Source organism: Nomascus leucogenys, chromosome 8 (assembly GCF_006542625.1).
Source record: "Nomascus leucogenys isolate Asia chromosome 8, Asia_NLE_v1, whole genome shotgun sequence".
Classification (NCBI taxonomy): domain Eukaryota; kingdom Metazoa; phylum Chordata; class Mammalia; order Primates; family Hylobatidae; genus Nomascus; species Nomascus leucogenys.
Window position 1 is genome coordinate 103352075 of NC_044388.1, and position 23443 is coordinate 103375517.

The following is a 23443-nucleotide window of genomic DNA, read 5'->3' on the forward strand; positions in this document are numbered from 1 at the left end:
AGGGGGTGATGTGATCCAAGTTGACTATAGGATCCCCTGGCCCGGTCTGCCTCAGTTTCCCAGCCAGTGCCTTCCAAAGCTGCAGTGGCCAGTCCCCCAAGCACAGGTTCCCCCCAACAAGCACACTCCTCGGGCTCTGCTCCACCATCCCAGTTCTAGGCCAGCATGGCCACACCTCCCTAGCTACGACAAAACCCCGCTTGCCGAGGTAGCCCTAGCTTACCTCCTCCTCCTGATTTAGACGGCACGGTGGCCCCAGCTTTACCCAGATAGGGTCGCTGCCTTCAGTCACAGTGCAGTGTTCAAGGGCCCTGAGAAGAATGCATTTGACTTAGCGAAGTGGGGATGGGGTTGGGGGTTGTCACAGTTGAAAACTAAACAGTCAAGACTCGAACCCACAACTGGTATCCTGCAAAGTTCCAGCCCCTTAGCCTCAAGGCGTCAGGCGCCACAAACGGCCACCAGGAGACAGCAGTACCTCCGCCTTGATGGATGGCGGGATCCCGGAGCCAACGCAGACCAGACGGCGGAACGACGCTTTAGCCCCGGGTGCGGGCATCTACCCAGCTCAGAGCCTGCGGGCAGGCTGGGCGAGGGCGCGGGAGGAGGGAGTGGTTGGGCGGGGCCACCGAGTGCGGGCGGGGCCTCTCGTGGCTGGGCGGGGCTGTGGCGGGCCCTGTCAGAGCAGAACTGAGCAGGCGGTGGAGCTGGGTCTGGTCCGGGCAAGGAGTGGGGGCTTCGAAGGGAAAAGGCGGGCTCCTGGGGGCGGAGCCATACCTGTGGACGGGACATGGGAAAGGAGGGCCCGAGGGGCGGAGCTAATATAGAAAGGGCCAGGAGGTGCTGAGGCGAGGAGAGGCCGAACTCCAAGGGACGACGCTCGAGGAAGCAGAGGTTTGAGGTGAGGGCGAGGGCCTTGCGCGAGCTCAGTAGTGCAGGGGTAGGTGAGCAGGGCCTGGGTCTGTGCCGAGGGGCAAGCAGCAGGAGGGGCGGGGTCGTGGACGGGACAGTCGAGGTTAGGGTGGGCGTTTTGGGCCTGTGGGCCCCGCAGAGGAGCAGAAAGCCGGCGGCAAGACCCCTGCGGGGCTGGCGCGGGAGGGGCGTTACCGGAGCGCGGGGCGGGGCGTGGGCGGGGCGTGGGCGGGGCCTGCTCTGGGCCGAGGGCGCGGGGGAAGCAGAGCTGGAGTTGGGAGCGGGGCCGGGGCGGGGCCTGTAAAAGGCTGAGCGGGCACGGGGCGGGGTCTGTAACAGGCTGAGCGGCCGCGGGGCGGGGCCGGGACCAAGGTGAATGATCGTGGGGCGGGGCTTGGGCCCAGCGGAGCGTCCGGGCAGGCTGGGGTTCGGGGCGGGGCTGGGGCGGGGCCTGAGCCAGGATGAGAGGCGCGACGCGGGCTGGGCCGTGGTTCGGGGCGGGGCCGGGGCGGGGCCTGGGTCCAGCGAGGGGCGTGGGGCGGGACGTGGGCTGCGGCGCGCGAGCCGAGCGGCCGGCCGAGGCCCGAGCCCACCCGAGTGCGCCCGAGCCCGCGGCCCCCGCCCGGGGCGATGGAGCCGGAGCCCGGCGGGGTGGCCGCTGCGATCCTGCGGCAGAAGAGGGCGGCGCTGCGGCGCAGGGGGTGCAGCTTCGAGAGCCCAAGGTACTGCGGCCGGGGAGGGGTGCGGCCGGACGGGGTGCTGGCCACGTGGGGGGATGGCGATGTAAAGGGACAGCGGGGCGAGGCCGTGGCGTGGGAAGGGTCGGCGGAGGTTCTGAGGAGACCGGGCGCGGAGCCCGGGCTGAGCGGCCGTGGGCTGTGGGAGGGGCCGGGCCGTCGCGCGGGAGGTGCAGGGACGGGTGTCGGGCGTCCAGAAGCGTCGGTCCAGTGGCAGGCCCCGCACGCCCGCGGCTTCGGCGGGGCATGAGCTGAGGAGAACGTGCCCTGCCCACCTCTGGTAAACCCTCAAGGGCAAGGTCGGGAGCTCACCCCTCCGTCCACTGGAGGCTTCCTTCCGGCGCCCGCGTGCCCTGGCAGCTGCACACCTGCTGCCTCCGCGGCCCGGCTCGGCCTGGCGCCCGCGGCCCGCGCGCCCCTCTCCCTCGCGACGCTGGCCTCTGCCTGGGCCGCCGGCGCCCCTCGGCTGCTCTTCCCCCGGGGCCTCTCACGGGACGACCGCCGCCCGGGCGCGTGCCCTCCCTCAGCTTCCCTGGCATTCCCTGAACTTGGAACGGATTCTCCTGCTTCGACGTCGCTCAAGTCGGCCCTACCATTTTCTCAGGTCTTGGAGATGACTCCAGCGTCCTCTCAGCCACACTTCCCGTCTCTGTTCTGACACCTCTGAAATCCACACCCCAGCCGGCCGCGAAAGGGGTCTCCCTAAAGCCATGACTGTGCCCTTCGCGGCCAACACCCGTTGAGGAGCTCCCCATCACCCGCAGCAGTGGTAGGGACCAGAGTGGGGGACAGAGAGAGAGAAGGATGTGGACTCCGACCGGCACTGAGGCCAATAAGAGGATTCTATTGCTAGGATAAAAAGCAAACTAACCAGGATCCTTAAGGTGAGGTGCGGGGCCCTCGACTTGGCCTTTTCCCTCCATCCTCAGTTCTTGGCATTCCCTGCTTCACCCTTGGCGCTCCAGCAGTACTGGTGAGCCTGGCATATAAGCATCGCGAGGGCAGGGAACAGAGCTGGCCTGGTCACTGCTGGGTGCCCAGAGCTGTCTCAGGCCTGGCCCATGGGACATCAACTGTGTGTTGTATGAGTCAGTGTCTGACCCGCTAGTGCTTCCTCCCTTGTGCTGCACTGTTTCTCTTCTGGGCCCTTATTCATATCATACTCTTCTGTCTACTTAGAATTTTCTTTCCTTTCCTCTCTGTATACGCCCACCCCTCCTCCTTCGGAAGTCTTCCTTGAACCCCAGATTGAGCTCTTTGCTGTGTTAATAATCTGCGCACCTGTCTTCAAGGCCACATAACACTGCGTGTAGTTACCCAGGTAGTATGTCTCCCCCACTAGACTTGGAGAACCAGACAGATACGGTCTTTGTGCTCATGGTGCTTACATGCCTGTTGCTGGAGCATGAAGGATGTGAGAAACTGAACCAGGGGATGAGGCTGAAGAGACAAGCCGGAAGCTGGATCCCTCAGGCCTGAAGTGGAATGCATGGAGCAGCGCTGTCCCATGGAATTTTCCACAGTGATGGAAACATATAATCCATGCTGTCTGTTATGGTAGCCTCTAGCCACCTGTGGCCATGCAGCACTTGTAATGTGGCTACTTGAACTAAGGAACTGAATTTTACATTTTATTTAGCTTTAATTAATTTAACCGCCTAGGACTAAAGTCTACCATATTGGGCAGTGCCAGTTTAGAAAATGTTTTCCTTTGAATTCCCACTTTTATTACCCTCTCCTTTGTCTTTATAACCTTACACCTGAAAGACTAATGATTTCCTGGCCTCCAGAGTTTTCTTATTCTCTATTTGATACTCCATGACATTATCTTATCAGCTGTAGGATAATAATGATTATCATTTTTTCTGAGTATAAAACTAATTTGTGGGCTAGGCGCAGTGGCTCATGCCTGTAATCCCAGTACTTTGGGAAGCCAAGGCGGATGGATCATTTGAGGTCAGGAGTTTGAGACCAGCTTGGCACAACATGGTGAGACCCCATCTCTACTAAAAATACAAAAATTAGCCGGGTGTGGTGGTGGGTGCCTGTAATCCCAACTACTGAGCAGGCTGACGTAGGAGAGTTGTTTGAACCCAGGAGGCAGAGGTTGTAGTGAGCTGAGATTGCGCCACTGCACTCCAGCCTGGGCCACAAGAGTGAGACTCCATCTCAAAACAAAACAAAACAAGACAAAACTAATTTGTGGCTGGGCATAGCAGCTCACACCTATACTCAGTGCATTGGGAGGCTGAGGCACGAGGACCACTTGAGGCCTCAGGAGTTCAAGACTAGCCTGGGCTACATAGCAAGACCCCATCCCTACAAAAATTAAAAGAAATTAGCCAGGCATAGGGGCACATGCCTGTAGTCTCAGCTACTCCAGAGGCTGAGTCAGGAGGATCACTTGAGCCCAGGAGTTTGAGGTTACAGTGAGCTGTGATTGCATCACTGCACCCCAGCCTGGGCAACAGAGCAAGACCGTATCTCAATAAAATAAAATAAAACTAATTTGTGTTTGTGAGAAGAAATCTGAAAAATCAAGAAAAATATAAAAGGATAATTAAATTTTTATTTACCCATAATACCACTAGGTATTAACTAGCCTTTTTTCTTAACTATGTATGTGTATATTTATATTAATGTTTTAACTTGCTTTTCCACTTAATATAGTGTAAGGATTTCCACACATCCTTAAACATTTCTGAAATCTATTTTAAATTGCTACCTGGTATTCTGTCATATGGATATATTACCATTTATTTATTGGACATATGTAGTTTACTTATAGTTTTTCACTCTTACTAAAGAGGCTGTAAATCCATGTGCATTTGTTTGCTATGAAGAGGTCAACTTTTATAAAGAGGTCATCATAAATTTATAGAAGTGATGGGAGTTATTGGATCAAAGAAAATGAACATTTTAAAGCCTTTTGAAGCATAATGCTAAATTGCCCACCAGAGAGTTGTACCAATTTATAGTCCCCCAAGGGCATATGAGTGTGCCTGTTTTTCCCCACTCTCAATACTAGGCATTACCATTTATAAATATTTGCCAAAGTGGTACCTTGTTTTAATTTGAATTTCTTTGTTTCATAGTGAGGTGAAACTTTTCCTTATATTTATCCATAATTTGTACTTATTTTTATGAAATATAGATGCATACACTTTGTCTATTTTCCTTTGGAATGCTTATGCTTTCCTTATTGAATTGAAGCACTTTTTATTTATTTATTAAGGAAATTAATTGTTTGGGTCAAATATATAGCAAATACTTTTTCCAGTTTATTATTTGCCTTTTTATTTTCTTTATGTTTCTGATAAAGCTTTTTAAAATTGTGGTTGTTGTTTTAAAATTTAGTCAGATCTTCCTCCTGTTTATGCTTTTTTTTTTTTTTTTTTTTTTTTGAGGCACAGTCTTGCTCTGTCACCCAGGCTGGAGGACAGTGGCTCAATCTCGGCTCACTGCAACCTCCGCCTCCTGGGTTCAAGCGATTCTTCTGCCTCAGCCTTGAGTAGCTGGGATTACAGGCGCATGCCACCACAGTCGGCTAACTTTTGTATTTTTTAGTAGAGACGGGGTTTCACCATGATGGCCAGGCTGGTCTCAAACTCCTGACCTCAAGTGATCCACCCGCCTCGGCCTCCCAAAGTGCTGGGATTACAGGTGTGAGTCACTGTGCCTGGCCCTGTTCATGCTTAGGTAAAAGTGAATTCCTTAACTTAAAACAGATAAATATTCATCTGTTTATACCTTCTCCCCTTATTTTTGTTGCCTCAAAAATCTACCTCCTTAATTCATTAATCCAAGTTACCTCACAACCCTGACTGTGCGTCAGAATCACCTGTGGACCATCTTAGCCATACAGGTGCATATGGGTGCCCCTGCTCCAGGCCTGTTGATTGAGAAAGTCCAGAGTGGCACTGGGCCTGTGGATGTTCAGAAAGCTCTGCAGGTGCTTCAGAGGCAACAGCGCCTGCCTCAATTGTGGGCCTGTTACCAGATTAGCCTCCCTTATCCAGAGTCCTGAATTCTTTCTCATTTCCTGTTGTATCAATTTTATTTATTTATTCATTTATTTTTGAGACAAAGTCTCACTCTATTGCCCAGGCTGGAGTGCAGTGGCACAATCATAGCTCATTGCATCCTTGAACTCTTGGACTCAAGCGATTCTCCAACCCCAGCCTCCCGAGTAGTTGAGACTACAGGTGAGCGCCACCATGCCCAGCTAATTTTTAAAATTTTGTGTAGAGACTTGATCTCACTTTGTTTCCCAGGCTGATCTCAAAATCCTGGCCTCAAGCTATGCCCCTGCCTTGGCTTCCCAAAGTGCTGGGTTACAGGCTTGAGCCACCATACCCAGCAGTTTAAATGCCTCATGTTTAGGGCCTTTCAGAATCTGGTTTAGCCATATTTACCTAAGCATCTTGTTGGCATCAGGAGAAGAAAGGCCTTATTTTCACTTTGGCAACTCTGTTGGCTAAATATCTGATGTCAGCTCTGATAACTAACTAGCCTGCAGACACAGCAAACGGATTAATGTAAAGGCGATGGGAATAGCCCCAGGCATTAGGCCTCCAGGCAGGGGCAGTGAGAGAGTAGCTGGGAAACCTGGATGCAGTAGAGTAAGACACTTATGCTGTTAAACCACTTGCCCTGGATGTATTTGCCATCATTTTGTAGGAAGGCACATCAGATAGTGTTAAAGAACAAGGGCTTTGGAGTGAGACAGACTTGGTTCAAGTTTCTGTCTTTTCACTCACCACTTGTGAACTTGGACAAGTTGCGTAACCCCTCTGAGCCTTGGTTAACTCCTTTATAAAATGACCTGCCTCAAAGTATTGCTGTCAGCTTTAAATGAACTAATTTATGCAAAGTGCTAAAAAACAGTACCTGGCACAAAGCTTTAGTAAATGGTAACTAACATTCAGCCGGGCGTGGTGGCTCATGCCTGTAATCCCAGCACTTTGGGAGGCCGAGGCAGGCAGATCACCTGAGGTCGGGGGTTCGAGCCTGACCAACATGGAGAAACCCCGTCTCTACTAAAAATACAAAATTAGCCGGCGTGGTGACGCATGCCTGTAATCCCAGCTACTCAGGAGGCTGAGGCAAGAGAATCGCATGAACCCAGGAGGCAGAGGTTGCAGGGAGCCAAGATCGTGCCATTGCACTCCAGCCTGGGCAACAAGAGTGAAACTCCATCTCACAAAAAAAAAAAAAAAAAAAAAAAAAAAGACATTTACATAAAAATTCTTCTCAACCTTTTCCTCCCCTTGCCTGATTGAAACTTCGGCTTTGCCTATTCAGTTTTTCCTCCTTCCCTGCCCTCAGAATAAGGTTCCGCTTTGCTTTGTTGCATTTTTGAGCTGCAGATTTAGGAAGAGAGGAGGTGAGGAAAAGGACAATAGGTACCTAGGGAAATGGTTAAAATTGGCTGAACAAAACTTTTAGGGGTGTTTAGAGGTGAAACATACAGGAAAACCTACTTTGTGTGAGGGAGGCTAATACAGGCAAATGATATATATATACACACACATATATATGTATATATACACACATATATAATATATATACACATATATATACACACATATATAATATATACATATATACACACATATATAATATATACATATGTGTGTATGTGTGTGTATATATATGTATACACACATATATATGTATACACACATATATATATGTATACACATATATATATATATATATATATATATATTTTTTTTTTTTTTTTTTTTTTTTTTTTTTTGAGACAGAGTCTTGCTTTGTCGCCCAGGCTGGAGTGCAGTGGTGCGATCTCAGCTCACTGCAAGCTCTGCCTTCCGGGCTCACGCCATTCTCCTGCCTCAGCTTTCCTAGTAGCTGGGACTACAGGCGCCCACCACCACGTCCAGCTAATTTTTTTTTTTTTTTTTTGGTATTTTTAGTAGAGACGGGGTTTCACTGTATTAGCCAGGATGGTCTAGATCTCCTGACCTCGTGATCCGCCTGCCTCGGTCTCCCGAAGTGCTGGGATTACAGGCGTGAGCCACCATGCCTGGCCAGGCAAACAATATTTTAAGACATATATCTGTTGTCTTTTGTCCCTTTGTGGTGATCAAGCAATTGATGAACCAGAGTTATTTTAAATTATTTTCGATTGCTGAGCTGTGTCATTTTGGCTGCAATATTTCATAGAGGCCAAACCACATATGAGCTACCACATTAACAGGGTTATATATTAGTAGGATTGAATTTGTGAGGTAAATCCTGAAGATCAAATAATCTCAACTTTGAATGGAACTTTAGACATCACCTAGGTCAACTGCTCAGACAGTGCTTCTCAAAGTGTGGTCCCTGGACCAGCAGCATCAGCATTCCCTAAGATCTTGTTAGAAATACAAATTCTCAAGCCTCACCCCAAATCTACTTAGTCGGAATCTGTGGAATGGGGCTCATGAAACTGAGTCAGATTGCTAATACAGTTCTCAAACAGAGCATAGACAGGAGGAGGGCTTCTTAAAACACAGTTGCCTGGGCCCCACCCCCAGAGATTCTGATTCACAAGGTCATCAGTGGGTTCTCTGAATCTGTTTTTAACACGCTCATAAGTAATGCCATACTGCTGGCCCAGGGACATACAGTACTTCGAAAACCCACCCTCTGAGTAATACCAGAATCTTTCCTGCAACAACCTTTGTAGTTGATCATCTGGCTTCTGTTTCTTACATCTAAGGTCCAGGAGCCCACCACTTCATAAAGCAAGCCTTTTTAGTATTGAGCAGCTGCATTATCTTTCCCTGAGAGTGAAGTCAAAGCTTGCCTCATTATTCTTGCCACCCATCACTCATGATGCTCTCATGGCCACTTGTAGTACCAATGTTCGTAGGCTGATTCCAGGTGTAGCCTTGTCAGGTGGCTCTTACCCACTTGTAATCACCATTGAACCCTTCTCCTTCAGCTACTGAAGCAGGAATAGTAACTCATCAACATCCTTTCTTTTTGTCTTTTTAAAAGACAGAGTCTCACTCTGTTGCCCAGGCTGGAGTACAGTGGTATGATCATAGCTCACTGCAGCCTTGAACTCCTGGGCTCAATGATCCTCCTGCCTCGGCCTCCTAAGTAGCTAGAACTACAAGTATGCACAACTACTCCTGGCTAATTTTTAAATTTTTTTGTAGAAATGAGGTCTTCCTGTGTTGCCCAGGCTGGCCTCGAACTCCTAGGCTCAAGTGATCCTTCCACCTTGGCCTATCAAAGCACTAGGATTATAGGCATGAGGCACCATGCCCAGCCTGCATTAGCATCTTTCCTGATTGGCTGATATCAGTGCCTTACCAGTAGTTAAATTTTTTCTTAATATTGTCAAAAGCTATGAATGACAAGCAAAGGAGAGTTATTGGTTCCTGCAATTGCAAAATGCTGGGGTAGACCAAGCGTTAGGAAAAGATGGCTCCAGGTGCTTAAATAATGATATTAGTAGTCTTCATCTTCTGAGTTGACTTTATTCTCAAGGCCTTTCCTCATCGAGGCAAAGAAAGTTAACTACTCCAGACTTACTTTCAATGTAGGATTCCAGCAGAAATATAGTGCTGCTTTCTCAATAATTCTAGCATATGACTTGGCATGGTGGCTTGTGCCTGTAATCCCAAAATTTTTGAGTCCAGGAGATCGAGGTTTCAGTGACTCATGATTATACCACTACACTCCGGCCTGGGTGACAGAGCAAGACCTTGTCTCAAAAGAAAATAAAAAATAAAATAAAAATTGGTTGGGCATGGTGTTGCATGCCTGTAGTCCCAACTACTCAGGGGGCTGAGATGAGAGGATCACTAGAGTAGGAGCTTGAGGCTACAGTGAGCCAGGATCATGCCACTGCACTCCAGCCTGGGTGACAGAGTGAAACCCTGTCTCTTAAAATAACAATAACAATAATAATTCTAGCATATGTCCCTGAGTTGACATTCATTGGCTCTCTTGGGTTCCATGGTTATCCTTGAACCAATTGCTTTGGCTAGAAGAGGGTGAAACATGCTGATTGGCTGGGCCTGGTCACATGCTGAAATCTTCCATTCACAAAGACCAAGAGGTAGCGATTTCTCAAAGGAAAACCACAGTGCTATTACCAGAAGAAGGGAATTGATAGTGGGTTGGCAGAAAAAAAAAGTCATTATATCTGGAATGGTTTTCCAAAATATGGATACCCAGATGCCACCCAGGGTCACAGAATTGGGGTTTCTGTATTTTTTTTAGTTTTTGTTGTAAAAGACTGCCTTAGTTAAGTGGTTAAATTATGCTTGCTAAGTTTAGCCACTGTGGGTGCAGAGCCCTACCATAGACAGAAGATTTTGAATTACAAATGGAAAACATATTTTCTACTTTCCCAAATATTGCTCTGTACATGGTGGTTTCCTTATTAGTAATGCATAGAACCCACGCCTTGTGAGAACAAATTCGATGCCAAGACAAATGCTTTCTTGTTCCTGAATGTTGCTTTCCAGGCCAAGATAAGTTCAGAAAAGAGCAGTTATCCATTATGCATCGGGGTGCCTCCTTTTCTTCTTCCGTATGTTTCTTGGGACTCTTAGAGTTTGTTTTTCTTGTAGTTTTCCAGACTTTCTTTTTTTCAGGTAGTTTTGTGAACAAATATTTTAACGTGAGCTTTTTTCACAGTCTTCATTCCTCTGTGTTAGGTTATTACTCTTTTTTTTGTATCAGGCCCTTAAGTATTTAATCACAAATAAATCTGCTGCTGTCAGTTTTCTTTTGGAAAAACAACAGTCTTCTTGGGAAAGACTATTAAAAGCTGTCTTGTATTGGGCTGACATAATGGGCTCTTAGGGCCAGCAGAAGAAAATTAATTTTCATATTATGTCTGTTCTCCTAAGAGCAGAGAAAAAACAACTTTTATTATTCACTAAGATTTTAAATTAATGCAAACCAGCTTCCTTTCTTGGAGGAAGACAATAGTCAAATTAGTTTTGCTTTAGAAGGTTAATATGAGAGATTATGCTTGGTTGTCTGGTTTCTAGAGTTAAAGATCTTAAGAGAGATAAAGTCTGACAAACAGTGCTGTAGGAAAATTATAAAAGATTTGTCCTTTACAGTGAGACTCACGGCTGGTTTTCCTGGGAGGAGAAGTTCTACAGCGGCATGCAGAGATATACAGAGGCAGAGAGTGTAGAGATGTGGGAAAATAGAAACCCCACATCTGGTTGTCTCTAGAGCTAGGATCTTAGAGGACAGTAAGCAAGTATGAGTTAGCAATGAGGTGTGACTGCCCAAAGAGATTTAAGAAGAAGGCTATTCACTGTAGGATTGCTTGTTGCCCTAGTCCATTTGGGCTGCTAAAGCAAAATCCTTTAGATTGAGTAATTTATAAACAACAGAAATTTATTGTTCACACTTCTGGAGGCTGTAAAGTCCAAGATCCAGGTACCAGCAGATTTGGTGTCTGGTGAGGGCCTGTTACAGCGCCTTTTGTGTCCTCATGTGGTAGAAGAGGTGAATAAGCTCTCTTGGGATTCTGTTATACGGACACAAAAGGACATATTCATGAGAGCTGACCCCTCGTGTCCTCCCAAAGACCCCACCTCTTAATACTATCACGTTGGGGATTAAGTTTCAACATATGAATTTTGGAGAGACACAGACATTAGACCATAGCACTTATAAAAGTTTTATTTTTAAGTCCATCAGAAGTATGTCAATATAATATAAATAATCTGTTAGAATTTATATTTCTGCTTGGAAAGATACCTAGCATATACATATGTGTTAAGTGAAGAGAAATAAGCAGCTTCTGGCAATAGCCAGGGTACAGAATTGCATATGTAATTTAAAAATTCTAGTGGCCAAATTATTGAGAAAGTTTCCTTTTTTCCCATACTGTCTTCAAAATCTAGTATGCATTTTATACTTATAGCACATCTCACTTCAGGCTAGCCACATTTTAAGTGCTGAGTAGCCACCTGTGGTTGGTGGCTGCCTTAGGACAGAGCAGATATGGATCCTCAGGTAGGAAACGTTTGAAAGAATGCACCAAGGTTTTTGTTTTGTTTAGCTTTGTTATTTAATGTGACTGTGAATCACAGTGAAATAGGGAAACATAAAAATTTTGTGGAAAAAAGGAATATCAGGAGATGTTAGGAAAGAGAATCACTACAGAAACTTTATTAGTCAGGAAAGGTAACCTGTGATTTGGTAGACTTTGATTAATTGTTCATATAAATCTCAAGTGAAATGTAGACTTGAGACTTGAATGTGAAATCATTGTGTCATGGATACATAATATGATTGACATTTTTTTATTTGGGGGAAGTAAGATTCATATAGTTTTTTTTGTTTGTTTGTTTTTTGTTTTTTTTAAGAAAAAGAGGGAGTGATTTTCTGTGTCATATGTTGATAGGTCAAACAAAATGAAGAACTAAGAGTTGACCACTGGGTTTAGCATCATTGGTCCATTGGTGGCCTTTGACAAAACTGTTTCTTTGGAACAGTGAGGGTGAAAATCTCACTGGACTGGCTTCAAGAGATAATGAGAGGAGATGATTGGAAACAACGAATATAATCAACTCTTTGCACAGGTGGAGGGAATGTGAGTTGAAAATTTGTTTTTGTTTGTATGTTTTTGTTTGGGTTTTTTAGCTCTTGTTTTATAAAGATGTTTATATCTGATGGAAGTGATCCAAAAAGGGAAAAAATCAATATGGGAGAGTAGTGTTTTACATGAAAAAGAAAATTCATGGAGGATATGACAGCAGCCTTACCACAGTTGACAGGGTTTCATTTACAGAGAAATTAGGTTCACTCGGCGTATGGCCGTTGGCTAGACCTGAAATCACAGGGGGTATGAGGTATGCTAAAACTGGCTGGACTCAGCACCTGAAAGTACATTCCTACAGTTAGTTCTGCTCCAAGCTAGGATGGCTTACTATAAGGAGCAGTAAAAAATGTTATTGGAAATGTCAAAGCATCTCTAAGTTAGACTAGTATTTCTCAACTATTTTATGTTTTCTGCACACTTTTGAATATAATTTTTGGTAACAAACTTGAAAAGACTCAAAACAATGCTAAGCAGGTCAGCACCAGTGATAGCACAATCACACTCCAGTGTAACGGTGACCTCAGAAGTATTCTCAATTAGTGTGCTGTTAGAAACAGGGTCTCTAGACCTATTGTCTCTAGACCAGACAGTCAGGTGCACAGTGGCGTGATCATAGCTCACTGTAACTTTGAACTTCTGGGCTCAAGTGATCTTCTCACCTGATCCTCCCACCTCAGCCTCTTGAGTAACTAGGACTAAACTTTTTGTAGACAAGGTCTCACTATGTTGCCCTTGCTGGTCTCGAACTCCTGGCCTCAGTTCCCCTTGCTTCGGCCTCCCAAAGTGCTGGGATTATAGGTGTGAGCCTCCACACAACCCTGGTGTGCTATTCTTTTGGTTGCTCCTCAACATTTCTTTGCTGCTTGAGCAGAAATACCTAGTGCTTTGAGCAGGCTCTCTTTTGTTCTAAAAGACAACATTCCTATGTATTCCAATAAAAATATGCAGTCTCTTTTTGTTGCCCTGGAGGTTATCCATTACTTCTGCCAGAAGAAGAAATTTGTGCCCTACTCTACGCTGTGCACAGGGTCATTTAAACTGTTAAGCTCACAATCCAATCTGACAGACACTAAAAAAGGCATATCAGTTAGTAATCTGCTGCAGACAACAGAATCCACTCTACCCAACATAAGCAGTAAAGGATGTTGTACTGATCCAGGGAATTAAGTGTGTACAATTTTGTTGGAAGGGCTGGAGAGCCGACTGCTGTCTGAGCTCCCAGGACCACTCTGCTCTGCTGTCTTCAGGAAAGGGAAGCTGCCACATCATGTCAAGAAGCTGATCAATCAAGAAGCAAGGAGCTCCTGGCACCTTGACTAACTACAGACCCATGCTGCCGACTCTGCCTGGATCCCCAGAGCCACCACTGCTACTTCAGAAAGCTGGAGAATCAAGAAGCTGCTGACTCTAGAACCATGATACCCTTGTCACTGTCTGTAAAACCAGAATGATGCTTGTATCCTCTCTTTTGCACCACTGACTCAGTTCCAAGTCAGAGTCTCTCATGAGTGCATCTGACTTGTGGAATCTAAATCACATCCAGAACTCTAACTGCAAAGGAGTTGAGAACATTTAAGTTTTAGCTTTCCAACTTTTGCACAGTGGAAGGGGACTGAAGTGGGTATTGAGCAAGTCATTCCACAGTATCTGCCACAGACAATATTTTTCTCCAATCATAACAAAAATAAATGAGACATATTGATGGAAAGTTGGTCACACAGTAGCCAAAGGTTCCCTGTACATGGGTGTGCTGTTGCATAGCTGGCATGCCCATGTGGGAACCACCTTATTGGGTGAAGAGGTAAAAATGGGCAGTCCAGCTTCAGTTGGGTGCTTGAGGTAGACTTTCCAACCATAAGTGTCAGCAATTGCATAGTTTCAGCACAAATGAAAGTAAGGACATAAATATCTGTCTTGCATTTTATGACCAGAGAAAAAAGTGTCTCTAGAAGCACTGCCAGCCACTAAGTATTCCCCAGTGTCAGTTCCATAGATCAAGCCCAGGTTGATGTTTTGCAGATGGATTGTCTTTGCTCCTGTGTACTTGTCACAGTCCTCACAAAGCAGCTGCCTATCAGAGACTGGTAAAGCCGTGGAACAGGTTTCCCATCCGCCTGACTGAAGCCAGCAGTGACCTCATTCAAGAAAGGCCAGATCAACCTGACATGTTCTCCCTATGCCAGATGAACATCTCTCTCATGCTTTTCGCATTCACATAGTCATGTATTCATTCAGCAGCTATTTGTGGAGACTGCTATGTGCTAAGTGCTTGGGATACACCATGAACAAAACAGATGAGGTTCCTGCCCCCTCATGGAGCTGACATTCTAGTGGAGGGAGATAGACCATGTCCCAATAAACAAATGCGTAACTAGGATGACTTCCAACAGTGATGAGGGCTATGGAGTAGGAGGTGATAGCATATAAGGAGTGTGCATGGGAGGGGCCAGTTTAGATTTGGTGACAGGGAATCTGATGTCCACTCCTGATTCGTCCACTGACAGCCGGCTGCTCACTGTAGCCTCCCACTACGCCAGCTCTGTGGGGGTTGCTGCTCACTTGGTGGCTGCATCACTCCAACCCCAAAAGCTGATATTGGTTTGAAGACCTGCAAGAATGATGATTTATGACTGGGTCCAGGTAGTTTTCAGTGAACAATCAGAACAAGGAGTGTGCAAGATTAAGGGTGCAAGTGAGTGGGTGTAGCTCCCTGAAGCTTCCCATGTTCCCTGTGGGATATGGCTGAAGGTCAGTGATCAGGGTGGTGAAGTGGCTGCCAAGTTGAAGGAGCCAAAACTGAGATCTTGTCCTTTTTGCTGTTGTGCTGCATTCAGGGGTCTCCCTACTAACATTTGAGATGCCTTCTGGGCACAGTTGTGTTCTTCCGTGGTCTTTTTTTTTTTTTTTTCTGGAGACGGAGTTTTGCTCTTGTTGCCCAGGCTGGAGTGCAATGGCACGATCTTGGCTCACCGCAAACTCCGTCTCCCGGGTTCAAGCGATTCTCCTGCCTCAGCCTCCCAAGTAGCTGGGATTACAGGCATGTGCCACCACCCCGGCTAATTTTGTATTTTTAGTAGAGACAGGGTTTTTCCATGTTGGTCAGGCTGGTCTTGAACTCTCGACCTCAGGTGATCCACCCACCTCGGCCTTGCAAAGTGCTGGGATTACAGGCGTGAGCCACCGCACCTGGCCTTTTTTTTTTTTTTTTTTTTTTTTTGAGGAGAGAGTCTCACCCTGTCACCCAAGCTAGAGTGCAATGGTGTGATCTCAGCTCACTGCAACCTCTGCCTCCCAGGAAGCGATTCTCCTGCCTTAGCCTCCTGAGTAGCTGGGATTACAGGAGCATGCCACCATGCCTGGCTAATTTTTTTGTATCTTTAGTAGAGACGGGATTTCACCATGTTGGCCAGGCTGGTCTCGAACTCCTGACCTCATGATCCGCCCACCTCGGCCTCCCAAAGTATGGTCTCTTTGAGACTTCATAATTAGGCCTCATCAGGCCTGGCTGTGGCTGCCACAGCTAGAGGGGCCCAGTCCAACTCCCATACAAGTTCTCTGGACTGCTGTTACTTCCTTGTGGCCTTGAGGAGAGGCCTGTGAAGTAGGCTATGTTTCTCTCTACCCCCATCCCTTTGGACTCACAATAGTGAGACTCAAGGCACACCTAGGGCTTGGGAGTCACAACACAGGAGGGGAAAACTGTAAACTGTATGCTTCTCAGTGCTGTCCTCTGTCAAATAGGAAACCACATACATACAAAAACACTTTCCATAGGAGAGCTGCTCAGGGAATACCCCCATGTCCTCTCCTACAGGTCCACTGCCCCGAGAAAGCACCTCCACACTGAATCATCCTTTCTCCTACCTTATTCTGGGATATTTATCCTAGAGCCTTGTGAAATCTGCCTATTGCAGTATTTGACGTTTTGAGAGAACCTTTGTTCTCTTGGTGTCTTATTTTTCATGTGCTCCCTGTGGAAACCACCTGATCTGTACTCCTCATCTGCCCAGTGCTGCCGTTTCTCATAGGTCCTGTGCTTGGTAGTCTTGCATGTTCATCTTTGACTAGAAGCAGCTCTCCTGGGTCACGTATCCACTAATAATGTGGGTGGAACCACCTAGACTCCTTCCCGCTCTATCTGAGCAATGGTTGGATCTTCTCTTTTAGAACCTGAGCTTGAGGTCTGGCCTCAGGAAGTGGGGAGGGTACAGAGGCAATAGGAATGTGCCATCTCTTCTTACCAGTCCCACATTTTCCCATCAGTCCACCCAATTCCCTGTTCCTGTGCTGTATCTGACCCCCCTGGCAGGGCTTCCCTTGAATTTCCAGCCTTCACCCCCCACTTCAAGGCAAGACCCTCTGTGGGTCAGTGTGATTTCCCCTGACTTGTAGTTTTTCTTTGGGCAGGTTCACGTGTACTTTGGTTAATATCTTTCAAGAGATCTAAGTGGCTCCTAAGACATACTTATCCTTCTCTTCTTTGCAGCCTGTCTTCAGAAGGTCACCCTTTCTCATTAGAAAGCTGGGACAGTGAAAAAAAACAAAAAGAAGAGGAAACCCTCTGCCCAGTCCCACCCTTGCTGCCAGTCCTCACCCCTCCAAATCAAGCCTGGCCAGGCCTTCAGGACACGCCAGGTCATTTCCCTCACATTATGGGAGATGTACAGACTCTCAATGATCTCTTTCAGTTTGTCTACACTTAATCATATGTAGCAGATCTCAGAGTTCTAGCATGGAGTTTGCCCACTCTCTTGTTTCAATAAGTTGTCTTTATATATTGAGCTATTTTTTGCTTTTTTCCAAGAGCGCCAAGGAGTAATTATGCAGATGAGTACTTACTCCACTTCTTTCCAAGAAGTTCTTCAACTGCTATATATTTTAAATAGTGAGAAGATAAAGGTAAAATATGTCAGAAGGTTAAGAGGAACATATTTTTTAAAATTAGAAAGTTAGGACTAGAAAAAACAAAAGAAATGAGTAAATAGATTAAAATTAACAGTGATGAGACAAAATCTGAACAGTTTCAGAAGTCAAAGAATTAGATGAAAGTGCAAAAAAAGAACTCTAAGAGTAAAGATGGCAAAAAGATAAAATTAAATGAGAGAAAAGGTTTAAAAAGGCTAGCCTTTTAAATTTTTAGTAAAATCTTAAATATTAAAGGGCTGGAAAAGAACATGGTAAGACAATTAAATCATCTTAGTATTTAAAGATTAAAAAGCTAAGAAGAATGTAAACAGTGTATTCTGTAGTATTCCAAATTAAGGATGCATGCATATTTACTGATGTAGAAAGATGTATAAGACCTCTAGTTTAGAAAGAAAAGCAAGTCACAGAACATTGTATAGTCTGAGCATATATATTGCATAAAGGTTTGCAGATAGAGAAAAGAATGGTAGGAGACCAAACTACTGAAGTGGTAGGGAGCTACTGAAGAGGAAAGGGAGTGGGGTGGGGGGTGTCATGGACATCGTCAGCCAGTCCCCTTAGATGCTCTCAGGTCCTTTTACCGTTTCTGTGCTCTTTTTCCCATCCTGAGTTCCATGCACCGCCAGCACTCAAAATGGTGACTCGCAGGTGAACTGCCTTTGCACCCTTGCACCCCACATGCGTAGACAGCTTGAAGGATTCACTTGGGCCTTTACAGCACCCCATCCTCACTCCCACCCTGTGGCCCTCAGCCAGTGACTGAGGCTGCAGGAAATGGAAGCCTCGCCCCTTGTCTCAGGTGGGGACAAGTCTGAGATGTCAGTTGCCTTGAGCAGCAGTGTCCAAAATATAAAGCAAGCTACATATGTGACTTTACATTTTCTAGTAGCCACATTAAAATTCATTTTAATAAGGGGCTAGGCATGGCACTCATGCTTATAATCCCAACACTTTGGGAAGTTGAGGTGGGAGGATCACTTGAGCTGAGGAGTTTCAGACCACTGTGGGCAACACAGGGAGACCCATGTCTATACAATTAATGTTTTAAAAAATTAGCCAGGTATGATGGTGCACACCTGTGGTCCCAGCTACTCAGGAGGTTGAGGCAGGAGTATCTCCTGAGCCTGGGAACTCGAAGTTATAGTGAGTTATGATTGTGCCACTGCACTCCATCCTGGGTGGCAGAGTGAGACCCTGTCTCAAAAAAATTTTTTTTAATTAAAATCATTCTAACAATGTATTTATATCATTCAACATGTAATCAGTGTGAAAAAGTATTGAAATGTTTAAAATTCATTTTTATTTGTACTAAGTCTTCAAAACCCAGTGTATAACACACTTCACTTGGGATGTCCCCATTTCAGTTGCTCAGTAGTGGCTAGTGGCTACCAAGTCGGACAGCACAGCGTCAGTCACGTGGAAGCTGTTCCTCCACAGGGCTCTGCCTGAAACTGAAGTTTCACTGGGTTTCTTCTCGTTCCCTGTCCTGCTTCCTCCACTCCCTTATCGGTATCTTTTGAGAGCACTGCTTAATAAATCTTTTGCATACAAGTATTATCTTTGTAATTAAATCTGGGAGGTTCAAAAGAAAAAGAAAGTGTCTCTCATCCCAAAGCCCTGATTTGTTATTTATTTGTTGGTGTATCACTAAGGTAGCCGTAAACTCAAGTGACACTGGGTTTTAGAAAACTCGGGGTTCCTTTGGGTAAAGAACAACTGATAACAGAACCCTGGTTTCTTGCGCTTTGTCATAAGTGGCGACTTCAGCCTTTGATGTCTATCTAGTTGCTGCCAAGATAAATGGCCTGAAGGCAGCCTACAGTGAGATCACCTAGAAGTCTGGGTCAGGTATGCAGCATGTGGCCTCTTGGGCCCAGGAAAGGCGATGGGGGAAGCCAGGTCATCATTTATAAGAGGAATACCAGAGGGACCTGGCAAGAGAGAAGACAAAGGGGACAGGTAGGAGGTTATGTGAGTCTTGAATCCTTCCTGCATTAGGCACAGGTCATTATGGTGACTTTTTTGAGGTTTTTTGTTTGTTTTGTTTTGTTTTGTTTGAGACAGTCTCACTCTGTCACCCAGGCTGGAGTGCAGTGGTGCGATCTCAGCTCACTGTAACCCCTACCTCCTGGGTTCAAGTGATTCCTCTGCCTCAGCCTCCCAGATAGCTAGGATTACAGGCGTAAGCCACCATGCCCGGCCTGGTTTGTTGTTGTTGTTGTTTGTTTTTTAATATGCCTGCAGCCTTGGGTCTAATTGGCACCACTATAGAACCTTCAGAGTGGCCAGTGCCTATCTGATTCCAAAGCCCCAACTTGTGTGGAGTCGCTTTTCTTGGTCTCCAGCCTCACAGCACTCCCTTCTCATACATAAAACCTTTCTGAGCCATTAGGCCTTTTGTCTTGTCACAGTCTTTCTTTCTTTCTTTTTTAAATTCACTCACGACTCCAGCCAGAGATGTCACATGTTTCTTAAGAAGACATTATAGAGTCCCCTTTGACCAAAGTGTTATATAGGATTGCTTTTTATTTTTCCATTTCCAAGTAATTGGATTTTGCTGGCTTGTTTGTCTGTCAATTGAGGTAGAGGTGAGTGAAGAGCCCTGCCAACTGGCTCAGAAAATAATTTCAGTCAGAAGGAGCATGATGCTTGCATTTCCTAACAAAGTAGCCCCATCATCCCACAACTGCCTTTTCCACCTTCCTTGATGCATCATCAGAGAAAGGAGCAAACACATCTCAGGAATGCATTTCTCAGTTTATTCCCATGAACAAGCCATTTATTAATTCAGCAAGCATTTACTGCTTATATATACTATATGCTATTACTCTTGAACTGTGGGCTTTGGTCCTTGTCTCCAGTGTTGTTGCCAGTCTAGGCCCTTTTTATGGCTTTTCTTGGATTTTTAAATTAGAAGATAAACCAAGTGCTCCTGGATTACCGCAGTGATGGCCATGAAGTCCTACCACCAGTGATTCTCCAGAAGCATTCTAGACTTAGCTTCCCTTACCAAATTCATACTGCCTTTCTCTAAACAAGTTTGTGATTGTTCAAATGCTCACTGGGCCTCCTTTTATTTTACACTCCACTGACTTAACTGATTGCTGAGGGATGTAACAGGACTCGGATGGTTCCATGGCCCAATGCTTCCTTGATGCAGTAAGGTCATATGCGGTCTTGGTGGGGCCCCTGGGTCTTGAGGGTGCTTCAGTGTCACCCTCTTCCTTGCTTACCAGTGGGGCTGCCCTTTGGGAGGAGGGTAAAGCAGGTCAGGGATTGGCCTGCTGTTCTTCTCTGTCTCTTAGTGCCCTTCCCAACTCTTCTGCTTCAGGACAGCTGCCCAGCTTCCAGGCCCACTGATGGACCCATTAACGAAGGGGCCCTGTGGGAGTCAGATGGCACAAACCATTCTATGGAAAGCAAAGTCGTCTCTCTCCTTCGGCATCCAGCCCCTTCAGACATGGCCAACGAAAGACCCTGAACTAGAGTCCCAGGTCAACCTGTAAGTAAGTAAAAGAAGCATCATCTCAGTTTGGGTTTATGTTCACCATAGCTTGAAATCTCCATGTTTAGGAAGAATATACTTTTTACTTTTGGGGGGATAGTGGGGAGGGAGAGAGGAGTGGATGTTTGGTTGGGAGACTGCGTTTCTGTTCTTATTTGTGTATTTAGTAATATTCATTGAGCACCTACTCCGTCCAGGTCCTGTGTCAGACATTATGAGCAAAATAGATTCAGTTCTTGTCATCAGTGGGCTTGCAGCACATGGGACAGATAGCCATTACTCAAATAATCACATAAATAAATACTAACAAATTGTAATAAGCTCTATGAAATGTGCTGCCTTGATTCAATAAACATTTACAGAATGTCTTCTCTGTGCCAGCAACCTACTGGGGATATTAGAGAATAAGACATTTTACCTACCTTTGAATATAAATAGTATATGGAAGCAAAAACATTCCAATGTAATACAAAATAAATTTTAATAATAACTAGAATAGAATTAATACATCAGTAGACTCTAAGGCCTATAGGGTGGTAACCGTGTTTTTATATTTACTCCTGAATCCCCAGGCCTTTGTTATGGTGTATGATAATACTCGGATAAATGAATAAGTAAATGAATAAAGATGATACAAGAGAGGGGTACTTAGCTTTCCAGGGGTAATCAAAGGCAGCCAGATGCAACAACACGATTGACTTCAAAACAAATGAGATGCTTCATCAATTCAATGCAACAAATATTTGTATGCTTACTTACTGTACCCAGTGCTTTTGTGAAGCGAGTTCCTCGATAGGGACATGGATCAGAATCACCAGTGGGACTTTAAAAGTCATTTATGCCTGAGACCTGCCCCTTGAGATTCTGATTCAGTGGATCTGAAGTGGGTGAAGGAAGACACTTTGTCTGCCCTCAAGGAACTCCCTACTTATCCAGGGAGACAGACAAGTCACCAGGTCATGCCAGTGATGCTGGAGAAGCAGCGTGAATAACGTGCTAAAGGAAACCATCACCTGCTGGAGGACAGGGAAGAGAAGGGATAACAGTTGAGCTTGGCCTTGTAGGATGAGCATTGATGAGGCAAGAGAGAGGGAAGAAGACCTCTTTAAAACGAGGATGCCACAAAGCAAAGGCTCACATGCATGAGGCTGTGTTGATACGCAGTAAACCAACAGTTCTTAACCCGGGTTGCACGTGAAAATTACCCAGGGTAGCTTTAAAAACATAGAAGTCTGCCCTGTCCCTCCAAAATTCTGAGGTCTAGGGTGGGACACAAGAACTCGTATTTTTACAAAGCTCCCCAGGTGATTCTGACGTGGGGTAGACGTTGAAAAACGCTGCTTTTAAGAAATGTAACCGCAAATAAGTAAATACAAAATAATTATGAAGCACCTTATATGCCTAGCTCAGGGGCCTGAACCTTACATCTTAAGCAATGGGCACCATTGACAGCTTTTATGCACTTAAGAAGTGATGCAGTTTGGAATGTAAACAGGTCACATCGTTTAGATAAAATCGTGATGGTCAGTTCTGTGGCGGATTCTTAAGGGAAACTAGCGAAGCCAGGAGTCACTGTTGGCTTTTCAGAGCTTCCGCACCTTCCAGAAACTGCCTCTTAGGTGAATAAGATATTGAATGTCTCCTTGATCTGAAATGGGAATTTCAAATTTCAGGCGATACTGAATTATCTGAGCAAGATGGACCCGGTAGTCTCGCGGGTCCTCGGTGGCCCCAGCCCACTGCAGAGGAGGGGAGGGAACCCAGGGTGTCAGCTCCAAAGGTGGGGCGGGTGGGTAGCCCCGTCTTCCCACTTTATCACTAATTAGGAGAAGGAATTTGTGTCCGGAGGGGGGTTGGAGGTAACCCGGGGACGCTCAGCGCTGGAGCTCGGAGCAGGAGTTAAAGTCCCGGCAATGCAGCTAGCCCGCGTTGCCTCCTTTCCAGACTGCAAGGCCCACAGTGCACCGCGCGGATGACGTGTAACAGGGGCGGGCGGGACCGCTGGAGAGCCTATGAGCACAGCGGAAGCACCCCGAGGGGCCGCCTTCCGGCCCTATTGGTGAATCCGATCAGGGTGAGACCGAGCCCTGGTGATTGGCGGCCGGAGGGATGGCAAAGCTGCCACGCGCACGGGGTGGGGGCTGCGGGACTGCGATTGCTGCCGGGTAGGACCAAGTAGTGTGCACACCTCCGTCCTTAGGAAGGAGCCCAGCGGCAGATTCTGGACTTGCGTGGCCTCACCCGCTGATCTCACCCAGCGGCATGTAGAAATGGGTGGAGTCAGGCCTTGCTCTGGACCCCAGACTTAGGGGCCGGACTTGAAACCAAATTGCAAGGCAGCCGGAGATTGGGTTCCCTGGAAAGATGTGTCTTTAAGAACCACTACCATTTTGTGGGCCTTCTGTTCATTAACTCCTTCATTGAACAAATATTTATTGATCACCTGTGTACCAGGCACCTTGCCCAAGCATCCTAAATGCATTTTCTCATTTATTCACAAAACCCCAATGAGATAGGTGCTGTTATCTCCACTTTACAAGTAAGGGTGCAGAGGCCCAGCCTTTTCTGGGACACACAGCTTGGAAGTGACAGAACAGGGATTATACTTCGGTCTGTCTGGTCCAGTGCCCATCTCTTAACCTCAGCACACTCAGGCGTGCAATCAAGAGAAAAATATTTATGGGATGGCAGCATCCACAGGGCTTCGCGTTGCTGTCCAGTGAAGTATATATAACAACAGTCCAGTGCAGAACACCAATGAAGTTG

General features: G+C 46.2%; 1 protein-coding gene across 2 annotated transcripts in view; it reads left to right on the forward strand.

The window, feature by feature from the left end:
* The first annotated feature begins 685 nt into the window (after nucleotides 1-685).
* Nucleotides 686-23443, forward strand: part of GARNL3 (GTPase activating Rap/RanGAP domain like 3) — a 169055-nt gene continuing 146297 nt past the window's right edge. Inside the window, exons 1-2 of one of the 2 annotated variants that reach the window (XM_030817844.1) lie at nucleotides 686-901; nucleotides 20504-20674. In XM_030817844.1, the coding sequence (XP_030673704.1) occupies nucleotides 20532-20674 (143 nt within the window). In that variant the 5' untranslated portion in view covers nucleotides 686-901; nucleotides 20504-20531. Of the gene's footprint in view, nucleotides 902-1475; nucleotides 1635-20503; nucleotides 20675-23443 lie in introns of those variants that run through there. The other variant, XM_030817843.1, reaches the window with a different exon arrangement.